Source organism: Chiloscyllium plagiosum, chromosome 10, assembly GCF_004010195.1.
Source record: "Chiloscyllium plagiosum isolate BGI_BamShark_2017 chromosome 10, ASM401019v2, whole genome shotgun sequence".
NCBI lineage: Eukaryota > Metazoa > Chordata > Chondrichthyes > Orectolobiformes > Hemiscylliidae > Chiloscyllium > Chiloscyllium plagiosum.
Genome location: NC_057719.1, coordinates 50737600 through 50762198, shown reverse-complemented (window position 1 = coordinate 50762198; position 24599 = coordinate 50737600). Strand labels below are relative to the sequence as shown.

Genomic DNA, 24599 nt, shown 5'->3' with positions numbered 1-24599 from the left:
CTTCTTGACCTGCAATCTTCTTCCTGACCTCTCTGCCCCCACCCCCCCTCCGGCCTATCACCCTCACCTTAACCTCCTTCCACCTATTGCATTCCCAACGCCCCTCCCCCAAGTTCCTCCTCCCTACCTTTTATCTTAGCCTGCTTGGCACACCCTCCTCATTCCTGAAGAAGGGCTTATGCCCGAAACGTCGATTCTCCTGCTCCTTGGATGCTGCCTGACCTGCTGTGTTTTTCCAGCAATACATTTTTCAGTCTTGACAGACAGCTCAACTGGTTAGGTACACAGACGAGACCAGATGCACCACATCATGTGCTGCAACTTCATTTGGCCATGAAAAAACCAAAGATGGAATACACCTTGAGAGAGAATCAAGCTTAAAAATAAAATCCCAGCACTGGAGAATTTGTGATATTCCTTGTGAGGAAGAAAATGGGAAAAACTGCCCCTGGCATGTGAGGCAAAGATAAATAAGAGTGGGGAACAGCACCCTGAAAGAACAATACCAATACAATATTACATAGATAATTGGGCTTTAATGTACATTTTACACAAAAAGCACAAGTGAATAAAACCCTATGATATAGGGTGTAGGTTTGCTCGCTGAGCTGTAGGTTTGATATCCAAACGTTTCGTTACCTGGCTAGGTAACATCATCAGTGGTGACCTCCAAGTGAAGCAAAGCTGCTGTCTCCTGCTTTCTATTTATATCTTTCTCCTGGATGGGGTTCCTGGGGTTTGTGGTGATATCATTTCCTGTTCATTTTCTGAGGGGTTGATAGATGGCATCTAGGTCTATGTGTTTGTTTATTGCGTTGTGGTTGGAGTGCCACTACAGCACATGCGAACTTCGGAAAACAGAGGAGAACCACCTATACAACGTATTCAAAAAGAATGGATACTCAAAAAATACAGTGTGCAGATTTCTCAAGAACAAACCACGACAAGCAGACTAAACACAGCCAGAAACCCTAACCACCTTACCATACATCAAAGAAGTTTCAGAAATGACAGCCAGACTACTAAGACCCCTCGGAATCCTAGTAGCACACAAACCCACCAACACTCTCAAACAAAAACTAACAAACTTAAAAGACCCAGTACATCCCATGGACAAAACCAATGTCATCTACAAAATTCCTTGCAAGGACTGCCACAAATACTACGTAGGACAAACAGGAAGAAAGTTAGCCACCAGGATACACGAACACTAGCTAGCCACAAAAAGACACGACCCTCTCTCCCTTGTAGCCCTACAAACGGATAAAAAAGAAGCCATCTTTTCGACTGGGACAACACATCTATCCTGGGACAGGCTAAGCAAGGGCATGCCAGAGAATTCCTAGAGGCCTGGCATTCCAACCACAATGCCATAAACAAACACATAGACCTAGATGCCATCTATCAACCCCTCAGAAAACGAACAGGAAATAACTTCACCACAAACCCCAGGAACCCCCATCCAGGAGAAAGATATAAATAGAAAGCAGGAGACAACAGCTTCGCTTCACTTGGAGGTCACCACTGATGATGTTACCTAGCCAGGTAATGAAACATCTGGATATCAAATCTAAAGCTCAGCAAGCAAACCTACACCCTAAATCTCAACCTGAGCTACAAACCTTCACAAACCTTGCAAAAGGCCTATGATAGATACAAGCAGTTTAAAGCAGATGCTGGAGAAGAAAGAAACCACAAATCAAAGGTGGGTAGATACGAATCATCAACATTTGAATGTTTCAGTAAGATGAATGTATCTACAGAAAGATTTCTGAAGATTCTTGAAGAAGGAAGTATCTGATAGTGAGAATCTGAAATTGTGTTTTTAGATCTATATACCCCTGAATAAACACAATCTTTCTATAAATGAAAAGAAGTCTGTCAGAGTTAGAAATGCGGGTCCCTTTAAGGCTCAAACACAACAGCTCTAAAGTTAATTGAGTGTCAGTAATGTTCATTAAGATTTTGTATTTAAGAGTGGAGTCCATCCAGAATGTGGTGGGCTTTTGGACAGGGAAATGCAGAACTGATGCATATGCTAAACTATAAATATACAATAAAACGTTGTAAATCTCAGAAAGTCTTTTATTGTCAAACTCAAAACATGGACATCAGTACATGAAACATTGGTGGAAACCTGTTGTTGCTTGAGATCCATAATTTCTGCCTTAACTAGTATCATTATCAACTCTTTTTGACTTATATGATGATCATCTTTGTCATTTAATTACTCTCATTTTCTACTCCATCAAAGATCTTCCCTTTTTTGTTATCTCTTTTCCACTACCTCTCATATTTCTAACTTTTGTGAGTTCCAATTTTCTTTTCCACAGATGTTGTCAAAGGAATTGAGTATTTCCAGCACTTTAAGTCTTTATTCCAGATTTCTTGTATCCATAATATTTTTTATACTTTTTTTATTCATCAGTTTTACTTGAAGCAGAATACCTATCAGAAAACTTTGGAGAGACAAAAGTCTTTCTATTCCCCACACAGCGACCGTACAAAGGAACTATTAAATACTGTAAAATGAGGTACAACATTTAGTGCAATAATTGCACATTGTTATCTTCCATTTATTCAAGGAGCAAGCTAATCATTAAAAACTCCTATAAAAGAAAAGCTGTACTGCTGCCACTATTTTGTTGTTTGTTTACTGTTTGTTACATTTGTTTGAGAGTTCAAGCCCAAGTTAACTTTGATTACAATGTTATTCTGCTGCCATTTGAAGATCATGGAAACACAAAAGATAAAACCAGTAGCAAGTTCCAAGTCATCTGCACAACAAAGTTTTTGCTTTGGGGAGGTGATGGCCTGGTAGGATTATCACTGAACTGTTCATCCAGAGACCCAGATCATGTTCTGGGGACCAATTTGAATCTCGCCGCCTCAAATTGTGGAGTTTGAGTTCAATTTTAAAAACCTGGAATTCGGAGTCTAATGATGACAATGAATTCATTGTTGATTGTTAGAAAAACCTGTCTGGTTCACTAGTGTCCTTTAGGGAAGGAACAGACATCCTTACTTGGTCTGACAAAAAAGGAGGCTGTAAGAACACAGAAAGCCAGGCAGCATTAGGAGGTGAAGTGGACGTTTCGGGTGTAATTCAGTTACACCCAAAACATTGCCTTCTCCGCCTTCTGATGCTGCCTAGCTTGCTGTGTTCTTTCAGCCTCCTGCCTGTCTACCTTGAATTCCAGCATCTGCAGTTTTTTTGTCTCCATCCTTACCAGGTCTGGCCTACATGTGATTCGACCCATTTTTAACTGTCCTCTAGGCAATTGGGGATGGGCAATAAATGCTGGATGAGCCAGTGATACCCCCATCCCATGACTGAACAAAAAAAAAGCTTGCACATCTCAGTATTTCCAGCTCAAAATCATATATCTGTTGGCTAGTCCTTGTACCATCAGCTGATGGGAATGACTTTCCTCCGTTTGTCTTAACTAAACCTCTCATAATATTGTATACTTGTATCAAATCTCCTCTCAATTTAATTTGCTTCAAGGAGAACAAACCCAATTTCTCCAACATAACCTTGCAGCTAAAGTCTGTCATCCTTGGAGTTTCACATCCTTCCTAAAGTTTGGTGAACAGAATTGGACCAGATACTCTAGTTGTCCCTAACTAGGGCTCTATAAAGACTACACATAACTTCCTTCTTTTGTACATAGCACCATTTGTTATGGAGCTAAAGATGTCAATTGCTTTGCTACTCACTCTCCCACAAGTATCTGTGCACATAAACCCCATGATGCTTCGATCACTGCATTATTTAAAACAGTGCCATTACCTTTAAATTGCCTCCCTCTACCCTTACTGTCAAAATGAACCATCTCACACTTCTCTCTAGTAAACAGCATCTTTCCGTTGTCTATAAACCGATCCAAGTCCTGTGTCAATTGATTGGTATTATGCTTAATGCTTGTCATACTTCCAAATTTCATACCTGTAAATTTCGAGAAAAAATGACTCTGTAATTCAATATCCAATTAATTTATCTATAGCAAAAACTCCAACAGCCTTGCATTGACCCTTGGAGAGTATATTATTTTCCAGTCTCCACATGCTATTTTCTGACCTTCAATAATTGTTAATCTAAATTGACACTGATACTCCATGAACCTCAATATTGTTAAACAGGCTTTTATGCGGTACCTTGTAAAACACTTTCTTGAAATCTATATAGGCAAGCCATACTGCATTTATCTCATCAGCCTTCTCTGTTACCTTTTAAAAAGTTTCAATCAGATTAGTCAAACATAATCTTCCTTGACAAATCCAAGCTCGTTCCTCTTAATTAATTCAAACCTGTTAACCTCTTTCTCCCATCATTAGTTCAAAAACTTTCCCCCCACTGAAGATAAACTGACCACCCTGTAGTTACTAGGAATGCCTGTAGACTCACTCATTTCAGTCAGAGAGATGTACAGCATTGAAAGAGACCCTTCAATCCAACTTGTTCAATGCCGACCAGATATCCTAAATTAATCTAGTTCCATTTGCCAGCACTTGGCTCATTACCCTACTTTAGGAAGGATGTGAAACTCCAAGGATGACAGACTTTAGCTGCAAGGTTATGTTGGAGAAATTGGGGTTGTTCTCCTTGAAGCAAATTAAATTGAGAGGAGATTTGATACAAGTATACAATGGCTCATCACTGTACCAGCCTCCACCACTTCCTCTGGCAGCTCATTCCATACACACACCACCCTATGCGTGAAGAAGCTGCCCCCCTGGGTCCTTTTTAAATTTTCCCCTCTCACTCTAAACCTTTGCACTCTAGTTTTGGACTTCCCCAACCAAAGTCTATTTACACTATCCATGTCCCACATCTACAAAGTCACCCCTCAGCCTCCAACACTCCAGGGAAAACAGCCCCAGCCTATTCAGCCTCTCCTTATTGATCAAATCCTCCAACCCTGACAACACCCTTTTAAGAGTTTTCTGAACCCTTTCAAGTTTCACACCATCCTTTCTTCCACCAATCGTTGTGACTACACTGATGGTCACAGGCCTCTAGTCTGAAAAGCAAACCTCCAACACCACCCTCAGTCTCTTACCTTTGAGCCAGTCTGTAACCAAATGGCTAGTTCCCCTGTATTTCATGAATAATGAGGGATAGACAACAAACCCTGGCCATGCTAAGGCTCTAGTACTCTGATTTCACTGACTGCTCAGACACACCGAGCAACCTATAGCAGAAAATTAAATAAGGCCAACATAGAACAGAGGATTAAGCGCACTTGGTTAGGGATCAAGGGCTGGTAATGTCTCGAAATAGCTTCTAATATTATAAAAAAAATTGCATGGGCACACTTTTTCACAGGTACCTGTTGTCATGATTTTTAGTCCATTTTTATTCCAACATTTCACAAAATACTAACACCATAAAGATAAAGATTCAATCTATTTATGCTTTTTGTCAAGATGTAAAGGCACTAACTCAGCAGGAAAGAGTTTCCAACTCTATCATCATCTTACAGATAAATATATACATTTTCATCAATGGACCAAATTATCTGGAAAAATGAAGAACCAATCTATTACAGGAAGAACACATGAGATAGAACAATGATCAAAACTGAACTTCTTCATTTTGGAACAGAAATAACCACTTCTGATAATCAAATTTAATTTTCAACATACCTAGAGCAATAGCCATTGGGACAAGCTGTCCTTCAATTGGGCCTGAAATACGTGATGTTGATGGTATCTGATGTGATGGACTAAACAAGTATTGGTTGCTCTGAAAATCTGGAACAGAGATGTGCTGCTCTGTCCTTTGGGTGGTTACAGCTTTCTTGACTGCTGATGATGTGGTTTGAGTTCTTGTGGATTTCAGCTTGACACCTATTAAAATGACAAAAAAGATATAGGACATCAGCAATAAATTTATGGCAACCATCATGAAGACCTCTTCTCTGAAGAATATATCTGCTCAAGTAATTTCAAAAAAGAAACAACACATTTGAAGAGTTGTATCTCAAAAGATCAAATGTGCAAGTTTAAATGTGGGCTAAGTATTGGATAGTTCCCAAAAATTTGAGTGGGGAGCAGAATTTGAAATTATTCAAGCTGCTACTGGGAGGCTCACTTGCCATACTTCAATAATGTTATCAGGTTTCAGTTGAGGACTTTACTGGCAACCTTTAAAAGAACACTGCTGGTATGGTTGATGCATTCAGAAACCTGCAGAAGCCAATCAGTAATTTGGCACAAGGCACTGCACAGAGCTTACAGTTCAGTCATTAGATGTGGGTGTTGCTAGCTAGGCAGTAGTTATTGCTCATCTCTAATTAAGAGTTAAGAGTCAGTTAAGAGTCAACCACAATGCTGTGGGTCTGGAGTGACATGTAGGCCAGACCAGGTAAGGATGGCAGATTCCCTTCCCTAAAGGACATTAGTCAACCAGATGGGTTTTTACAACAATTGACAATGGATTCATGGTCATCATTAGAGTCTTCATTCTAGTGTTTCTTTTCAAGTGAATTCAAATTCTACCATCTGCTGAGGCATCATTTGAACTTGGTGCACAGAATATTACCTGGGTCTCTGGATTAACAGTCCAGCAATAATATCATGAGGCCATCACCTCCCTCTATGGCTATCTTTCAAAAGAAAGCTTTATGACATGAAACCGTGCATGGAAAATTTTGAGATTTCCACAAATATTTCCAGTTTCAGCTTGGAAAGATCCAAACACACAAAATTTCATTGTCATAGTCATCTTCAAAGCCACTATCAATATGATCATTTTGCTGCTGAAATTGTAGTCATGCTCTAGTCCAAGGGAATTAGTTCAGGCCAAAAATCACTTTAGCAAACTTGTGTAGACATTTCAAACTTGAATCAATCACAAAAAGTCTCAAACACCTGTAGAACTGTAGAAACAATCAAAATAAATCAGATAGCAACTAAACTTTAAACAGTTAATAACGTATTTAAATAACACAGGTTAGGGTTCCTTTCCGCGGCTAAATGTGAAGCTATGGGTTAAGAGATGTCTCCAAAAAGGCATCACAATCATAATGACTGGCTTCATGATCTGTCTGCTCTGTATATATTACAGCAGATATTCATTGTAAATAAAAGCAAAATATTGCAAATGCTAAAAATCTGAAAACAAAATGCGAAAGAAACTCCTATCAGACTTGAAACATTCATTCGGTTTCTCTCCACAGATGTTGCCAGACCTTCTGAGTTTCCCCAGCTTTCTCTGTGCTTGTTTCAAATATTCACTGCATACAGACTAACAACTCACCAACATGCTGTCTAGCACAATTCATCCCACAAGGTGTGTTCATGTGCCATGAATAAGTTTTCAAGCTCTAAGGACACTAATATCATTAATAAAGGGTGCTATAAAAAGTCAAATTCATTATCAAAGCAGTCCAATCATAGTACAGTCAGTTCTTCTATAACGCAATGGTTACGTTCCTGTGCAACCCCGCATTACAGAAAATCACACTTTACAAACAGTGTTATAGTGTTGGCGATGTAATTGTGTTATAGCCAAAAAAGTATTAAAAGTTTGTGCCGCACAAACAGCGTTCTCAACTCGTCAATCGCATTACAGCAAATTCGCATTGATGAAACACGCGTTATAACACAATGACCCATAGTACATAAAATTACATGGTTTGACATCACATTTAATGGTCCCCCTATTTACTCTGCTAATCATCTTTATGTCTGGAAGACTGAACTCTCACTGCAGATTTCAGAACATTTACACTGTTCTTCCTCTATTCCAACAGAATCATACCTCACTCAAAAAACACATATTAACATGCTATAAGATAATTCTAAAATCAAATTAATCCATAGAATTTTTCCAATAAATGTGAAACTGTGAACTCAATTGTTTCTGAGTATTTGCTCATGAATTGCACAGACACAATAAAGTAATAAAAGCATAACTAATTTCTAAATCTATCTAGTGTTGAGTTTCTAATTGGATTGTCTTGCAATGTTAAATATGCTGGATAAATGCAATTGTGACTGTTATGGATCGACGTCTGGGAAGAGGTTGCCTGCCATTTGTTTAATTCCACATTAAGGCAAGAAATGAGTCCAACAACACCTTTGTCGGCTTTATATAATCTTGCTTTGCTTCAGTTTGTGAAGAAAGAAAGAGTTTCACTTTATAAAAATTCAAAGAAAATATCTATCATCTAGGTCAAAAAAGTGCAACCTAAGACAGCATTATTTAAATTAAAAATGCAAAGAAAAGTCAACCAGATCTTATGAAGCTCAGCAACACATGGGTAGCTTGCATTTGATTAAGCTTGCTTTGAAGTGAGCTTGGTTTAAGTTTCTTCCCCTGAAAACACAAATATATACATGAATAAAATGAATAAATTATTACAGACATCTTCATGTATTACCAAGCCATTCATTGTTGCTGTAATTAAACACATCTGGTAATGACCTACTTAATGGTAAATCAGCATCATTATGGTCTCTTCATTTAATTAAATGCAGATTCAAATTGGAAGGAGAATCAGATTAAAATGTGCAAGTCTTGCCTGACTGATTAAACAGAACCAGACTTATGAGACATTTCCTAAAGCTACAACATCAGAACAAGTCTGAGGAACAGCATAACTGGTAAAACATGAAACAGAATTTACAATGAAACAAAGCACTAACCCTTAATATTCTCAATCATTTTCGGCCTCTGTGGCTTGGATTTAGGTATCGGAGAGTTCACCTTCAGATATGGACCTTTTTTGTAAGTTCTACGATGCCCTTGATAAACTGCCTTTCCATACACTCTTCTGAGGTAGTCTTCACTTTGCAAAACTGGGTCACTCAAAGTAATCCCATCCAGATTAGCGGATATCTGGAACAGAATATTCAAAATTAACTCCAGGCACATGTGTCAACTTCAAGGTTTAATTATTCAGACATGACAGGTTGGAATTTTGTCTCCCAGTGGAGGTGTGAATTGCGTTGCATTTTTCCTCTGCCTTCCTTATCCTGCGTCAGTTTCATTTTTGCAGTTCAGGAAGGCTTTGGCTGCAAAACATACACACAACCCTTTCCTGTTCGAGGTGTCCATTGTGACAACCACAAGAAAACGGTATTTGCTTCCCACATGGTGTTCTGTGCTCTAGAACCTTAAAAAACACTCCTTGGAGAGTTTGTGACCACTGGGAAAGCCTGCTCAGGAGAAAGGAACATTTTAAAAGATAAATGTTTTGAAAGCTTCACATGTCACTATTACATGTTGCATTGTCGTGTAGATATGTTTTTTAAAGCAGTGATTCATCATGTGATAGGAGCAAATTACTGCAGATGGTGGAATCTGTACTGAAAATAACAAATGCTGGACATCAGAGTGGGTTAGACAGCATCCATGGAGAGACAGGAAGCTAATGTGTTGAGTCTAGATAACTTTTCATCAGAGCTAACTGAAGTGTAGAGGGGGCAGCATTTTTGCTGTAATGAGGGGTGGCGGTGTTGTGTGTAGAGTTCTGGTGGAGAAAAGATGTTGATAGTTGAGATTAAGTATCTGGAATGTGAGAATGGCAGAACAATGGTGTGTCTAACTGCCAGAGTTGGAACATTCTCTGTCACCATGTCCTCTCTCCCCTCCCACCACCCCAGTGGGACTGTCTGCTTTTTTTCAAGTCTGGCAGTTAGACACATATTTCAAGAGAAGAATAAACAAGGTTGTGTACCACCAACAAAAGTATGCAGTCTAAATACAAAACAAATATTCTGAGAATACAATGTACTTTCAGGAGGAAAATTTGAATGCAAGACCATGAATTTGTGGCACACTGACCATACAGCGCTATTTGCAGAATCAGAAGATGCCCAACAAAGTACTGTAGATTAAATAAAAGCTAGATGTTTAGGATATGGATTGAGTATAAATACCAAAAGGATTAAAAAAAGGTAGCTTGGAGAAATATATTAGAAGTAATTAGAGTGAAGATTGAACTGGAGAATGCCACCCTAGATCAGATCTTTCTAAGCTTTCAGCATGGGGAGATTGGGTGGGGACATTTCCAATTTTGCAATTTTTGAGACTACTCAGACTCTATGGCATCATGGTAGCCAACAAACCTATCAACACTTAAACAGCGACTTTAAACTTTTGAGTCGGGGTGGGGTGGGGAGGGAAAGAGAAAGCGACAGGAAGTATGATGATAAATAAAAAGGTGAGCAGCAGATTAGCACGTATGCAGGAGGGTTTAAGTTCAAGCCAGACTATGAAAGAAGCAGAAAGGAAGGATAACTCAGGAGATATTAGAGATGTTGTGAATAATGATGGGAAGAAAGCTAACATAAGGCACTTTACCTGAATGCTTGTAGCTTTCGAAACAAGGTTGATGAGTTAACGGCACAAATCATCGCAAATGAGTATGACTTGGTAGTCATTACATAGAAATGGTTACAGAATGGTCACGACTGGAAGTTAAATATCCAGGAGTACCAGAATTTTCAGAAGGACAGACAGGAATGTAAGGGAGGTGGTGTAGCTTTGATATTCAAGGACGACAACGGAGCAGTGCTGAATGATGATATGGAGAATGAGGTTGAATCTATTTGGGTGGAAATTAGAAATTCTAAGAAGAAAAAGTCACTGATAGGCATTGTCTAAAGGCCACCAAATAACATCATCACATTGGGGTGGGCAATAAACAAAGAAATAATTAATGCCTGTAAAAATGGTATGCTTATTATCATCGTGGATTTTAATTTACATGTAGATTGGTCGAGCCAAGTCAGTCAGGGTAGCCTTGAGGAGGAGTTCGTTGTGTATCTGTAATAGTTTTCTTGAACAGTATGTAATGAAACTGACAACAGAGCAAGATATCCTAGATCTGGTCCTGTGTAATGAGACAGGAATAATTAATAACATCATAGTTAGGGGTCTCTTGAAAGGAATGATCACAGTATGGTTAAATTTAGAATACAACTGTAGAGTATGAAGATAAAATCCAATGCCAGGGTCCTGTGCTTGAACAGGACAGACAACAATAGAATGAGGGAAGACCTGGCTAAAGTAGACTGGAAACAAAGATTTTATGGTGGCACAAATGATGAGCAGTGGAGGACTTTCAAAGAAATTTTTCAAAGAGCTCAGCAAGGGTATATTCCAGTGAAAAGGAAGGAGTGTAAGAAAAGGGGTAATCTGTCATGGGTGTCGAATAAAATAAGGGAGGCTACCAAATTGAAAGAGAAGACATACAAAGTAGCCAAAAACAGCATGAAACTAGAAGATTGGAAAAACTTTATAGGTCAACAGAAAGCCACAAAAAGAGCTATAAAGAAAAGTAAGGTAGAACATGAAACAACATAGCACAGAATATAAAGACAGACAGCAAACATTTCTATAAACATATAAAATGAATGAGTGGCTAAAGTAAATGTTGGTCCTTTAGAAGATGAGAAGGGGCATTTAGATATGGGATATGGTGAAATGGCCGAGGCATTGAACAGATATTTTGTATCGGTCTTCACAGTGGTGGACACTAATAACATTCCAGTAATTGACAAAGAGACAAAGGTAGGGAAGGACCTGAAAACAATCATTATTAGGAAAGAACTAGTGTTGGGTAAGCTAATGGAGCTAAGGATAGATAAGTCTCCTGGCCCTGATGGAATGCATCCCAGGGTACTAAAAGAGATGGTGGGAGAAATAGCAGGTGCACTGGCAGTAATTTTCCAAAATTCGCTGGACTCTGGGGCAGTCCCAGCAGATTGGAAAACAGCAAATGTGATGCCACTACTTAAAAAGGGAGGTAGACAAAGGATGAGAAGTTATAGACAAGTGAGCTTAACCTCTGTAGTGGGGAACAATGCTTGAATCTATTATCAAGGAATAAATAGCAGGGCATCTCGAAAGAAATTGTCCGTTGGACAGATGCAGCATGGGTTCATGAAGGGCAGGTCATGCTTGACAAATCTTTCGAAATTTTGAGTAAGGTGGACAACGGGGACCCAGTGGATGTGGTGCACCTAGATTTCCAAAAGGCCTTCGACAAGGTGCTGTACAAGTGGCCTGCTGCATAAGATAAAGATGCATGGTGTTAGGGGTAGAGTATTAGCATGGATAGAGGATTGGTTGACTAACAGGAAGCAAAGAGTTGGAATAAATGAGTGCTATTCTGACTGGCAATCAGTGACTAGTGATGTGTCTCAGGGATTGGCATTGGGACTGCAATTATTTACAATTTATATAGATGATTTGGAGTTGGAGACCAAGTGTACGGTGTCAAAGTTTGCAGATGAGACTAAGATGAGTGGCAGAGCAAAGTGTGCAAAGGACTGTGAAACTTTGCAAAGGAACACAGATATGTTGAGTGACTGGGCAAAGTCTGGCAGATGGAATACAATGTTAATAAATGTGAAGTCATACATTTTGGTAGGAGTAACAATAAAAAAGATTATTACTTGAATGGTAAAAAGTTGAAGCATGCTGCTATGCAAAGGAACCTGGGTGTCCTTGCACATGAAACACAAAAGGTTGGTCTGCAGGTACAACAAGTAATTAGGAAGGCAAATGGAATTGTGTCCTTCATTGCTAAAGGAATTGAGTTTAACAGCAGAGAGGTAATGATGCAGTTGTACAAGGTGGAGTACTGTGTGCAGTTTTGGTCTCCTTACTTGAGAAAAGATGTACCGGCACTGGAGGGGGTGCAGAGGAGGTTCACGAGGTTGATTCCAGAGGTAAGGGAGTTGGCTTATGAGGAGAGACTGATTAGGTTGGGATTAAATTTATTGTAATTAAGAAGAATGTGGGGGAATCTTATAGAAACATATAAAAGTATGAAGAGAATCAATAAAATAGAAGAAGAGAGAATGTTTTCACTGGCAGGTGAAGCTAGGACAAAAGGGCATAGCCTCAAGATTAGACGAAACAGGTTTCGGATTGAACTGAGAAGGAACTTCTTCATCCAGAGGGTTGTTAATCTATGGAATTCCTTGCCCAGGAAAGTAGTTGCTGCTACTTTAGTGAACGCTTTTCAAGCTAACGTAGATTTTTTTAAAATAAAGGAATTAAGGGATATGGTGAGAGCATGGGTAAGTGGAGCTGAGTCCACGAAAAGATTAGCCGTGACCTTATTGAATGGCGGGGCAGGCTCGAAGGGCTGGACGGCCTACTCCTAGTTCTTATATTCTAATGAACCTAAAGGACCGTATATAAACAACCAGCAAAACGAATGTCATTTACAAAATACCATGCATGGACAGTAACAAACACTACATCAGACAAACACGCAGAAAACTAGCCACCAGGATACATGAACACCAACTCGCCACCAAAAGATATGGCCCACTATCACTAGTATCCTTACATACAGACAAGGAAGGATACCACTTTGACTGGGAAAGCATATCCATCGTAGGACAAGCTAAATAAAGACATGCATGGAACTTCCTAGAGGCCTGGCATTCTAACCAGAACTCCATCAATAAACACATCGGTTTGAACCCCATCTACCATTCCTCTGAGAAAAAGAACAGGAACCGATACCACAGACCTTAAGAAACCAAGACACATAAATACAAAGCGGGACAATAACACCAGCGCTTCACCAGAGGCTCACCGATGCTGTTACCTAGCATGGTGAAGAAACATCTGAAAACAAACCTTCCAGCTCAGTGAGCAAACTCACAACCTGATTTCCAATTCTGTCTAACTCAGGAGTCCAGGGAGAAAACCTCCAAAAAATAATGTTTGCCACAATGGTACACATGAATTTCAGACAAAAAAAACTCAAAAGTAATAAATCAATAAGTTAAATGAGCATTTAATAAAAAAGGACATTGAAGAATGCTAATTAGCAGAGCTAACTATTGAATCTTTTATTATTGCCTTTTCGGTTAAGAAACAAAACTAAAGAAATAAAAAGGCTAGATCTCAAATCCTAACCACTTATGAAAGTGATGGGCAAACCAGGGATGAGCTAAAGAGTTGGATTTAACTAACACTGACCTAGATTCATCTCTCCTGGGTCACACTCCAAACTGGTCTCAGTGAAATGCACACAAAAATGGGTTGTTTTACAGTATGCATTTTCATCCTTCCCCACACTGCTTTTAATGACAAGTGTTAAGAGGTGGGGGAGGGTGGGTGTCTGTCAGATTCAGTCTCACTTCCACATCCAACATCCAACCATCCACCCTCACCCAACCATCTACCTAACCTCACCCACCCACCCACATCTATTCACCCTCACACACCCACCCAAGTCCATTTACTCTCACTCACATCATTTAACTCTCATATCATATTCATTCATCCATATCCCTCCTAATACAAAATGACCATCTTGAACATTTCACACCTTATTCCTTCTTCAAACACCACGGCGGCACGGTGGGACAGTGGTTAGCACTGCTGCCTCACAGCGCCAGAGACCCGGGTTCAATTCCCGCCTCAGGCGACTGACTGTGTGGAGTTTGCACCTTCTCCCCGTGTCTGCGTGGGTTTCCTCCGGGTGCTCCGGTTTCCTCCCACAGTCCAAAGATGTGCAGGTCAGGTGAATTGGCCATGCTAAATTGCCCGTAGTGTTAGGTAAGGAGTAAATGTAGGGGTATGGGTGGGTTGCGCTTCGGCGGGTCGGTGTGGACTTGTTGGGCCGAAGGGCCTGTTTCCACACTGTAATGTAATTTAATCTAATCTAATCTAATTATTGACAAAGTGTTTCATATTTTCCCCAAAGTTAATCCCTGCAGAAAAAAATGTGTCGCGTTGGTGATTTAGAAGGGTTAACACTTATATTTTCCTATTTCAAACTGTTAATCAGCTTTACATCTTTGCCAAACAAGTCATTTTTCACAAATAAATTAATAATTTTCCTGTTTAAAGAAACCTGACTGATGATCCTTTTTGCCATTCCAAATCTAATATAGATAACAAAGTATATAATTGGATTTATTGGTAACTGGGTAAAGTATTTAATTTTAAGCTGTGCCGAGTGGAGTTTTGGGACTTCAGAGGGTGAGTGCACTCCTCCTACCTCAATCACAACAAAATCTATTATCTTTTTCTCAAATCGATCAATTTAAAACTTATTCAATAATGTTAGATCTAACAAATTGCAGGCTCTGGAACGTTTTATTAAAGTCATTAGTAGATAAGCCCAGGATTAAATTGAACCAAAGTTGAGTCCACAATCAGTGCATTATTGGCTGATCTCACCTGACAGTAGGACATCTGTCCATGTATCTAGTTTTAATATAAACCAATCAGCAGCAAACACAGAAGAGAAGCAACTTGGGATTGGAACAGCAGCAAGAAGGTGAATGGTATTATTCAGCAAGGCTCCAGGAAGTAGGGTTGGAGTAGTGAAAAACAAGTTGACGGAGAACAGAAATCAAAGCAATCAGGCTTCGGGAGCGAAGTGGGGGTAGACAGGAGGCAAAATCAAATCCTGGGGGGGGGTGAAGCTGCAAGTCGGGGAAGAGGAAGTGAGGCTGAAACCCAGGATATGATGTTGGGGATTGAGGAGCCAGGTCATAAGACTGGGATCTGAGGGGAGATACTGCAAAACTAGGATAGCGGCCCAGGAACAAACTGCAAGGCAGATGCCCAGAGAGTAAGGCTGCAATGCCAGAAAGTAGGTCTCTGAGGCCAGGCCCCAAGGATTGAAGCCAGGGCTCAGGTAGTGAGATTGTGACCTTGGAGCAAGGCTGTGAAGCCATAGCCCAAGGCATGAATCTGCAACGTCTCAAGTTAGTGTGAGGCTGCAAAGTGGAGAAAGGAGCTACAAATGGGGCAAAGGCTCAACACATTTGCCAGAGGGGCAGCAAAAGAGGGCTTAGGCTGTGAAAGAGGGAGAGAGTTACAAAAAAAACTACAAGAGAAATGAAAGAGAGAGGGAATGAAAAGAGAGAAGGCCTGCAAATTAGAGACAGAGGAGCTTAAATTGAGAAGAGGTCTACAATGGGGAAGTGAAGGGAGAGAGTCTGCAATGGAGAGAGGTGAAAGGAGGGTCTGCAATGGAGGGAGGTGAAGGGAGAGGGTCTGCAATGGAGGGAGGTGAAAGGAGAGGGTCTGCAATGGAGGGAGGTGAAGACAGAGGGTCTGCAATGGGGTGATGAGGGGAAAGGGTCTGCAATGAGGAAAGAAGCTCTTTAAATAGATACAGTTTTAAATCTTCAATAAAGGACTACTCAGCTAACTGGAAATGAGGAAAACAGAGGCATTGTGAAAATGGATGTGCAGTCTCTAACTTAACACTGCACGGATTAGGTGCTACTGTATGGGTGTAAAGCCTATTGAATGCTGTGTCAATTGGATAATTTAATACTGCAATGTTTTGTTTCCTAAAGATTTGCATTGATGTATTATCACATCACAAAGCATCTCACAAACTGAATTACTTGAGGTGCAATGACTAATGTGTTACAGACAAAAACCATTTAGCTGTGACCTCACCAGTCTGTGGAAAGCATGTCTGGACTAATGGCTTTTTGTGTACAGATTTGTGCATATTACTTAATTTTTAAAAAATTGTTGTGAATGTATGCCTATTTTTTTTCCAATTTAAATTGGATTCTATGGGTAATTTACCATGGCCAATCCACATAACCTGCACATAGTTGGACTGTGGAAGGAAACAGAGCACGAACAGGAAACCCACGCAGACACAGGGAGGATATGCAAACTCCACGCAGACAGTTGCCCGAGAGTGGAATCAGGCCTGGGTCCCTGGTGTCGTGAGGCAGCAGTGCTAACCACTGAGCCATTAAAAGTTATCCAGCAGTAATTTTGCAAAAATTGACCAATTGGTGGCCAGAGAACAGGCAGTCTATCTAATTAGGGGTGGAGGGCCACTTGAGATGCTTCTGATTAGGAGGAGCAACAGCCTGTCATTCAGCTCAGATGAAAATAAGACACTTCACCCTGACACACCCTCCCTAAAAAGATTTTGAACTTCCAAATTTAAAAAAAAAATGCCTTCAGCAATTGGGCCACCGAGGTGGAGAGAGAACACCTGCACGGGACAGTCTGTGGGCACAACTTTGGCTGAAACAATGTGCAGAGCCTTCACAGCCAGGTTGTAGTGTTGGTGATCTGATATGTTGCCAGGAAGATACCTCCAGGCACCTAGCATTGTCCCTGATAAAATTCTAGTAAGCCTCTGACAATAGAGTTTAAAAGATCATTTACCCAGCTTAAATAGTTACCATTTATGGGTGTTTAGCCCTATCAATCACAATCCCACCTCGAGGAAAATAGCCTGGGGAGAGTGGGAGTGTGCTGGCAATCTAGAATGCCAGCAACAGCGTGTACTCTGCCTGCCTCTGTACTATCTTCCAGCTTGGGTGAAAGTCTTATCCAACTCTCTGCACGCAATCATTAAAGTGTTGGTATTGGTATTGTGGAACCATGCAAGAGTTACTGTAATTGGAAATGTAGAAGTGAAGTTTTCCAAAATAGTTCAGTTAAATTTATATTATTACAGTGATGTAATTTATATGTTCAGGGCTTCTTTTGAGTATATGTCTTAAAATATTGTGGAACAAATCGTGACAAGGCACTCAAACTTAACACGACAATATTTTCATATTGCATTTCTACAAAAACATACCATTAGACTGGCTCTTAAAATTATTTCCTTAACACAACGGTGTAAAGTTGAACGGCAACATCTCATAACATATACACAATCTTCACCTTTGACCTTTGCTCTTTGTGCAACGATGACTGTACAACAGCCTTGCTTCTCAGATTTTTACTTTCACAAGGCTCCTTAGGCTGCTTTTGCAGAGGTCTTGCTGTGCTCAAGGACCTCTTTGTTGTTGACTCTGGTTTATTTTGGCTTTTATCTTTTACATCTTCATTAAATTTGATAGCTTTGACATCACCTCCTTTACTAGTAAAGCTCAGCTCCCATTTCTGTTGGTTAGTTGAAACTTTCTGAAGAAAATTTTTCTTTGCAATTTCATCCTAAATAGGAATAAAAAAATTATGGATAAGAAAGAAGTTTTAGGGAAAGAGAAACAAATATAATCATTCATAATTTCAGTCTTATTTTTAACAAAACTGATTCTGCACAAAGTGTTTAAATATTCTGATATTTAAACATTATCAACATTTTATTACACATGATATTTACGCAACAGTTAAGAGAAATGTTTTCAAAAAATGATCTCAGATTAAGTTAGAGCCCTCAATAGTTTTAATTACTAGAGTACTGTTAAATGCATTTTCAAAACTCACTGTTTAATTTTCCAGTTATAATATTTGAAAACTATTTCAGACTATTTACCTCTACATAAGCAAATTTTTTTTTCCCCTCTAAATCTTGATTTTTATTTGTATTTTTTCAATCTGACACTCTCCCAGTGAATCTGCACACTTTCTAAACCTCCAATGTCCTTTGTATATAGCACAGAGTGGTTCTTCCCATATAGTTTTCCATTTGAGGTCCAAAGCTTTATACAGACTCATTGTTGCTTCTTGGCTTTTATATTTGACATGTCAAATTAAAATTTTTCATTCCATTTTCTAAAAGTTCAACCGTATCAACTTGAGGCATCAACTTTAATATCCTGTGGAACTGTGGTATAGATTTTAATGTTCTTACAAAGTAGTAGATCTATTTTCATTCATAGCATAATTACCGCAGTGCATTTTTTAACCAAATGCATGCACTCAAACACATTGTTTTTTAATTCCATCTGCTACTTTAACCCACCTTTTATCAGAATAACTGCAAGAGGAGGTGGCGGAGGTGGGTTCCATTACAACATTTAAAAGGCAACTCGACGGGTAAGTGAATAGGAAGGGATACAGGTCAAATGCTGGGAAATGGGACTAGATCAGTTTAGCATATGTGGTCAGCGTGGAAAAGTTGGACCGAAGAGTCTGTTTCCACGCTATATAACTCGATTACTTCCTTGGGTCTTCTAAAGAATCAATGAGCTCTCCATTTGAAAGTATTGACACCACTCCCTCTGGGCAACAGTACATCCACATAATTGATATATAAATTGAAAAGAAATAGTCCCACAGAAAGGCAACATTAGTACACACTTCTAAACACTTTGAAAAGTTGTTCTTAATTCTATCTCCGGCTGTTTTCATTTTCACACCAAGTTTTAATCCAGTTTACTATTCTCACCCTCATTCTGTAAAACTTACACTTTGCAATCGTAAATGTTTTGTTTCCGACATCGTATTCCTGATGAAGGGCTTATACCTGTTACGTCGACTCTCCTAATCCTTCGATGCTGCCTGACCAGCTGTGCCTTTCCAGCACCACACTCTTCGACTCTGATCTCCAGTATCTGCAGTCCTCACTTTCCTCCTTGTTTCCTACATACCCAGCTGATGAATATTTTATCTCCGGTCACATCAGGAGAATGAATTCACAACTGGTTAAATAATTCAATCTATATCAGAAATGCATAGGTCTTAAACTAGCAATACTTTCTGAATAGGTTGTGCTGAATATAGCCTGCCATTCCCACCTATAAGATTGCTGAATATATTACAAATACACATAACAATAAATAAGTCAAATCAAACACTGCCCAAGAATGTGACATTAATCACCCAACATTATATTATTATAGGGGTCCTGTCCACTTACATCCATGATTCCTCTGATGCTTTATGCCAGTTTTGGAATTTCCAGTTTGCAGGCTCCTGACGCCTCCTCTTCACCATGGACGTGCAATCTCTTTACACATCCATCCACGGACCCTGCAGCCCTCCAGACTCAATATCGAGTTCAATAACTTTAGAGCTTGAACACTTCTATGTCCTAGCCCCTATCCCACATACACCAATCCTTGTGATCACATAGTCTGCTATGACACACAACCCATTGTTAGCCACTTACAGTCTCCATTAACAGCTATTCACCCTCCAAGCTGGATCGTTATCCACTCCTTTGTCTGTCCAACTGTTGTTCTCTCTTTTTGGGCTCTTTGCCCAATCACCTCTCATTTACTCCTTACCCCCTCCCCTCACCCTATCTTCTGCATAAAAACTGACATTTATCTAACTACCATCAGTTCCAAGGAAGGGTCACTAGATCTGAAACTTTAACTCTGATTTCTCTCCACAGATACTGCCAGACCTGCCCATCTTTACCAGCAATTTCTGTTTTTGTTTACCACTGCAGGTGATCCTGGAATAAACAGATAGTTGAAGATTTATTACTTCTTAATTCTTTCCCTTCTGCATATTTTAACATTGATTGATAGTTCCTCACAGACAAGGATGACTCTCCTACTCTCAGGGTGAGTCCATCAGTGGCAGTACAAACTAATGCGGCTACCATAGGCTCTGTTATACTTGGGGTAAAAGGTGGGTGCAGGAAGGGGTGGCAGTGTCTTTGGTGTGGCAGCACACTCCTTTCGCTGTTTTCACCTGGCTTTAGCTTTTTCCCAATAGCAAGTCTCAAAGTGCTCAATGCCTTCCTGGACGATGCTCCTCTACTTGATATGGTCATGGGCCAGTAATTCCCAGGTGTCTGTGGGAATTGGGAATGCAGCACTTCACCAGTGAGACCTTGAGGGTATCACTTAAGTGCTTCCAACAACAACAACAGTATTTGGATCAATACTTAAGGGATTATTGGATACAGCCATTATACCTGGACAATACTGCTTTGTATACACTCTCAATTTGAACATTATTGTGATATATCTAGCAATAATAATTGGTAGAATCATGTCATCATAGCTTTTTCTGGACAGAAAGAGAGAATGAGAGAGAGGTCTCTCTGAGAAAAAAGGTGGTAGTTGGTGCAGTCAGAAAAGGACGCATATTCTCTACAAGCTACCACCGAACACAGAAAGAGATGTTCACTGATCAAAGAATGGCATATCACAGCAATCTAAAGACTCCGAAAAATATGCACTGGCAAAGGTGAGATCGAAGTGAGCTTTACTGTGGTAGTCATTTTGTAAGTTCTCTGAAAACCAAGGAAAGCATCTTTCAACAAATACGTGGCATTAGAACTTAGTTAACAGAGAGATGTTATAGAGTCACAGAGATGTACAACATGGAAACAGACCATTTGGTCCAAATCATCTATGCTGACCAGATATCCCAACCCAATCTAGTCCCACCTGCCAGCACCCAGCCCATATCCCTCCAAACCCTTCCTATTCATATACCCATCCAGATGCCTTTTAAATGTTGCAGTTGTACTCGCCTCTACCACTTCCTCTGGCAGATCATTCCATACACCTAATACCCTCTGCGTGAAAAAGTTGCCCCTTAGGTCTCTTTTATATCTTTCCCCTCTCACCCTAAACTTCTGCCCTCTCTCCCCCACCTTAGTCTTAGTGCTTTGGGTCCAGTGACCCTCCTTCAAAAGTTAGTTCTGAAGAACAGTCACTAGCCCTGAAACATTAACTCTGCTTTATTTCCACAGATTCCTGATGAAGGGCTTGTGCCCAGAATGTTAACTCTCCTGCTCCTTGGATGCTTCCTGACCTGCTGTGCTTTTCCGGCATCACACTTTTCAAAAATGCTCTTCAATGGCTGCAGTTCTTTGGATGTAGGAACACCCACAGTACTGTCAGAATGGGAATTCCAGGGATTTTATTCAGCGGTATGGTTCCAATTCAAAATGCTTGAGAGGCTTGGAGGGAATCTTGCAGGAAGTGTGTTTTCCCTTGGCTTTCTGGACGGTAGATGTAATGGATTTAGAAGGTGCTGATGATAAAGAAGAAATCTGATCATGTGGTAAAGGAGGTTTGCTGAGCTAACAGAATTCATCTGCTGCTACCATGCGTCGCTAGTAAAAGGAATGAGCTTTGAAGGTGATGGATGGGCAAACAATCAAGTGGGATGTTTTGTCCTGAATCATGTTGAGGTGCTTAAGCATTGCTGAAGCCGCACTCATTTGGGCAATTGAAGAGTTTCCATTTTACTCACGAATTGTATTATGTCAGATGGTGGGCAGGCACTGAGGAGACAGGAATCAAGTTACTCATTGCAGAATCCCTAGTCTCTGAGTTGCTCTTGCAGTCACAGTATGTTCACACAACGATAAGCCATAGGAGTAGAATGACATTCAAACCATTGGGTCTGCTCTGCCATTCAACAAGATCATAGCTGATCTCAATCTTCAATTCCACTTTCTTGCCGATGGCATCACTATCCTTGATTTCATTACTGATTAAAAATTCGTCTGCCTCAGCTTGAATACGCTGAACAATCTGGCATCCACAGCACACTCATTAAATGATTCCACAGACTCACTAACCACTGAGAGAAGAAATTCCTCCTCATCTCTGTCTTTCACACAAAGGGTGGTACGTGTATGGAATGAGCTGCCAGAAGAAGTGGTGGAGGCTCGCACGATTGCAACATTGAAAATGCGTCTGGATGGGTAAATGAATAGTAATGTTTGGAGGGATATAGGCTGGGTGCTGGCAGCTGGGAATAGATTGAGTTGGGATATCTGGTCGGCATGGACGAGTTGGACCGAATGGTTTGTTTCTATGCTGTACATCTCGATGACTCTGTTACTCTATAACCCCTTACTGAGATAATTCCATCGATTCCCAGGTCTCCAATAAGGGGAACAATCTTTCTGCATCCATCTGGTCAACTCCCCTAAGAATTACAGTTGGTCTGTTTCAATTTCTGGCCATTGCTATCCCAATTATGTTGATAATGAGGGATTCGGTGATAGTAGAGTCACTGAATGTCAAAGGGTTATGCTTAGATTCCCAATTGTTGGAGATGGTCATTACCTGACACTCCATGACACAAATGTTATTTGCCAGTTATCAGCCAAGCCTGGTTGTTGTCTAAATTTTGCGCTGTATGGACATGGACTGCTTCACTATCTGAGAAGTAGTGCATGGTATGGAACATTGTGTAACCCTAAGAATCAAATATCAGAATAATGCCTGACCAGCCATTAACATGATTTGGAGGCTCAAAAGTATCCTGGATGGAAACCTTTAGGTCAAGAAACCTGGGGGCATGCTATAATTTATAGTTCCCAGGAATATTGAGTGGCATTAGAAAAAAGCTGCAACTGTGTTCAACTTTGACACAGCTCACTGATTAAGGTAGGTAAGTTGTGAAAAGAAATTCTCTGCTTTGCCAACATATTCATTTAAATGTTCTTCCAACTCTACTAAGAGGATCCAAACAGTCTCCATTGGTTGTGGGTTCTCAATTGATCCATTAGGGTTGAACATAGAACGTTACAGTTAAGTACAGGCCCTTCGGCCCTTGATGTTGCACTGACCTATGAAATTAATCTGGTTGAAAACATGGTTGTCATTGATCACGTCAAGTCACTTGCAACTGTGGTCAGATAGTTAGATTGAATTATGCAGTGTATTCAGGATTTTCCAACATACTGTCTGTGACAGGGTCTGAATTAATTAACATCCTTGAAATAATTTTCTCAGAGGAAGGTACAGCATTCTGAAGGGATTCCTGATGACACAAGTTCTGATACCTTGTCGATCTAGTCCAATCTTTTAGATATACAGGAGTCTGTGCTGTAAGCAATTGCAAAACTTTGTGATGCAGTCGCAAGAAATGCAAAGAAGGTCGCTGAACTGCAGTATACTGCCAACTTCAGCAATATACACAGAATGCATTGATTCATACTTTGTGTAGGATGCAGACTGAGAAACTTTACTGAATGCAGACCAAACACAAAGAATTTCAGTACTGTGCAATATGGATCTGTTTCATGAGGATTGTCACCCTGAGAACTATTTGATTTTTTGAGTTTACCATTAGTATAAGCACAGTGAAACATTATCATATTGTTATGTCAATTGTCACCTCTGTCTAAATATATTGTTTGTATTTTGTTAAACTTAAGCAGAAAGAAAACTAAATTGTATTGCTGAACTTGTTGATTCAAAGGAAATTTCCATTAACTGAGCCTGCCTCTATCTTGCTACAGTGAAAACTTCTTAAAATAATAAAAACTGAGAGAAAGCACAAACTTGTGTACATAGCATAGTTTTCATAAATTTATGATATCCAAATTTCCTCCTTGACAGGGCAAATCATTGAAGTATAACTGTGATTGTTATTACTGTGATGGGAGAAATGCACGTAATCAATCCCCACCGGTCGCGCCATTCTTTTTGTGTACTTCTATCTTAAATAAAAAAACTTCCACCAGGCTTCTTCAGTGAATTCAATACAATACATTTATCACAAAACAAAGCTTATTCTTAAAACAAGTGACAAACTGGTTAACACCTAAATTATAATCCAGAATTAGAATATATCCACTTAATCCCATACAGTCACACACACAAGTCTCTCACATATGATTTTATTTAAAAAGAAAAAGGGTAAAAGAATAAATGCTCTTGTTGGTCAACAAAAACAAAACAAAAGGTTCCTCATAGTCTACCGGTTTTCTTGTTGAAAAAAATCAAATTGCTGACAGCCATAGATCAATGGAAGATCTTCAGTTCACATTGAAATTAAGCTGGATCTGAGTCTTTGGAAAGTGGCCACTATTCAGCATTTCAGGGTTTATAAAGGTAGTCAGAAATACAGTTATTTGGAAACTTTATCAGGTCCTCAGAAACTTCTGCTGAGAAAGAAACAGAGCAAGAGAGAGACTTGCAGCTCTTACTGACCATTTGCAATGCTTATTGACCACTCA

General features: G+C 39.8%; 1 protein-coding gene across 9 annotated transcripts in view; it reads right to left on the bottom strand.

Moving 5' to 3' along the window:
- kiaa0586 (KIAA0586 ortholog) overlaps positions 1-24599 on the bottom strand; it is a 515789-nt gene that overhangs the window by 213688 nt on the left and 277502 nt on the right. For all 9 annotated transcript variants that reach the window (XR_006312780.1, XM_043697759.1, XM_043697766.1 and 6 more), the window contains 3 exons: positions 17651-17923; positions 8656-8848; positions 5650-5853 (listed from right to left, as the gene is read on the bottom strand). Coding sequence is in view for 8 of the 9 variants with exons in the window: in XM_043697759.1 (XP_043553694.1) it covers positions 5650-5853; positions 8656-8848; positions 17651-17923 (670 nt within the window). In the remaining variant the exon portion in view is untranslated. The remainder of the gene's footprint in view (positions 1-5649; positions 5854-8655; positions 8849-17650; positions 17924-24599) is intronic.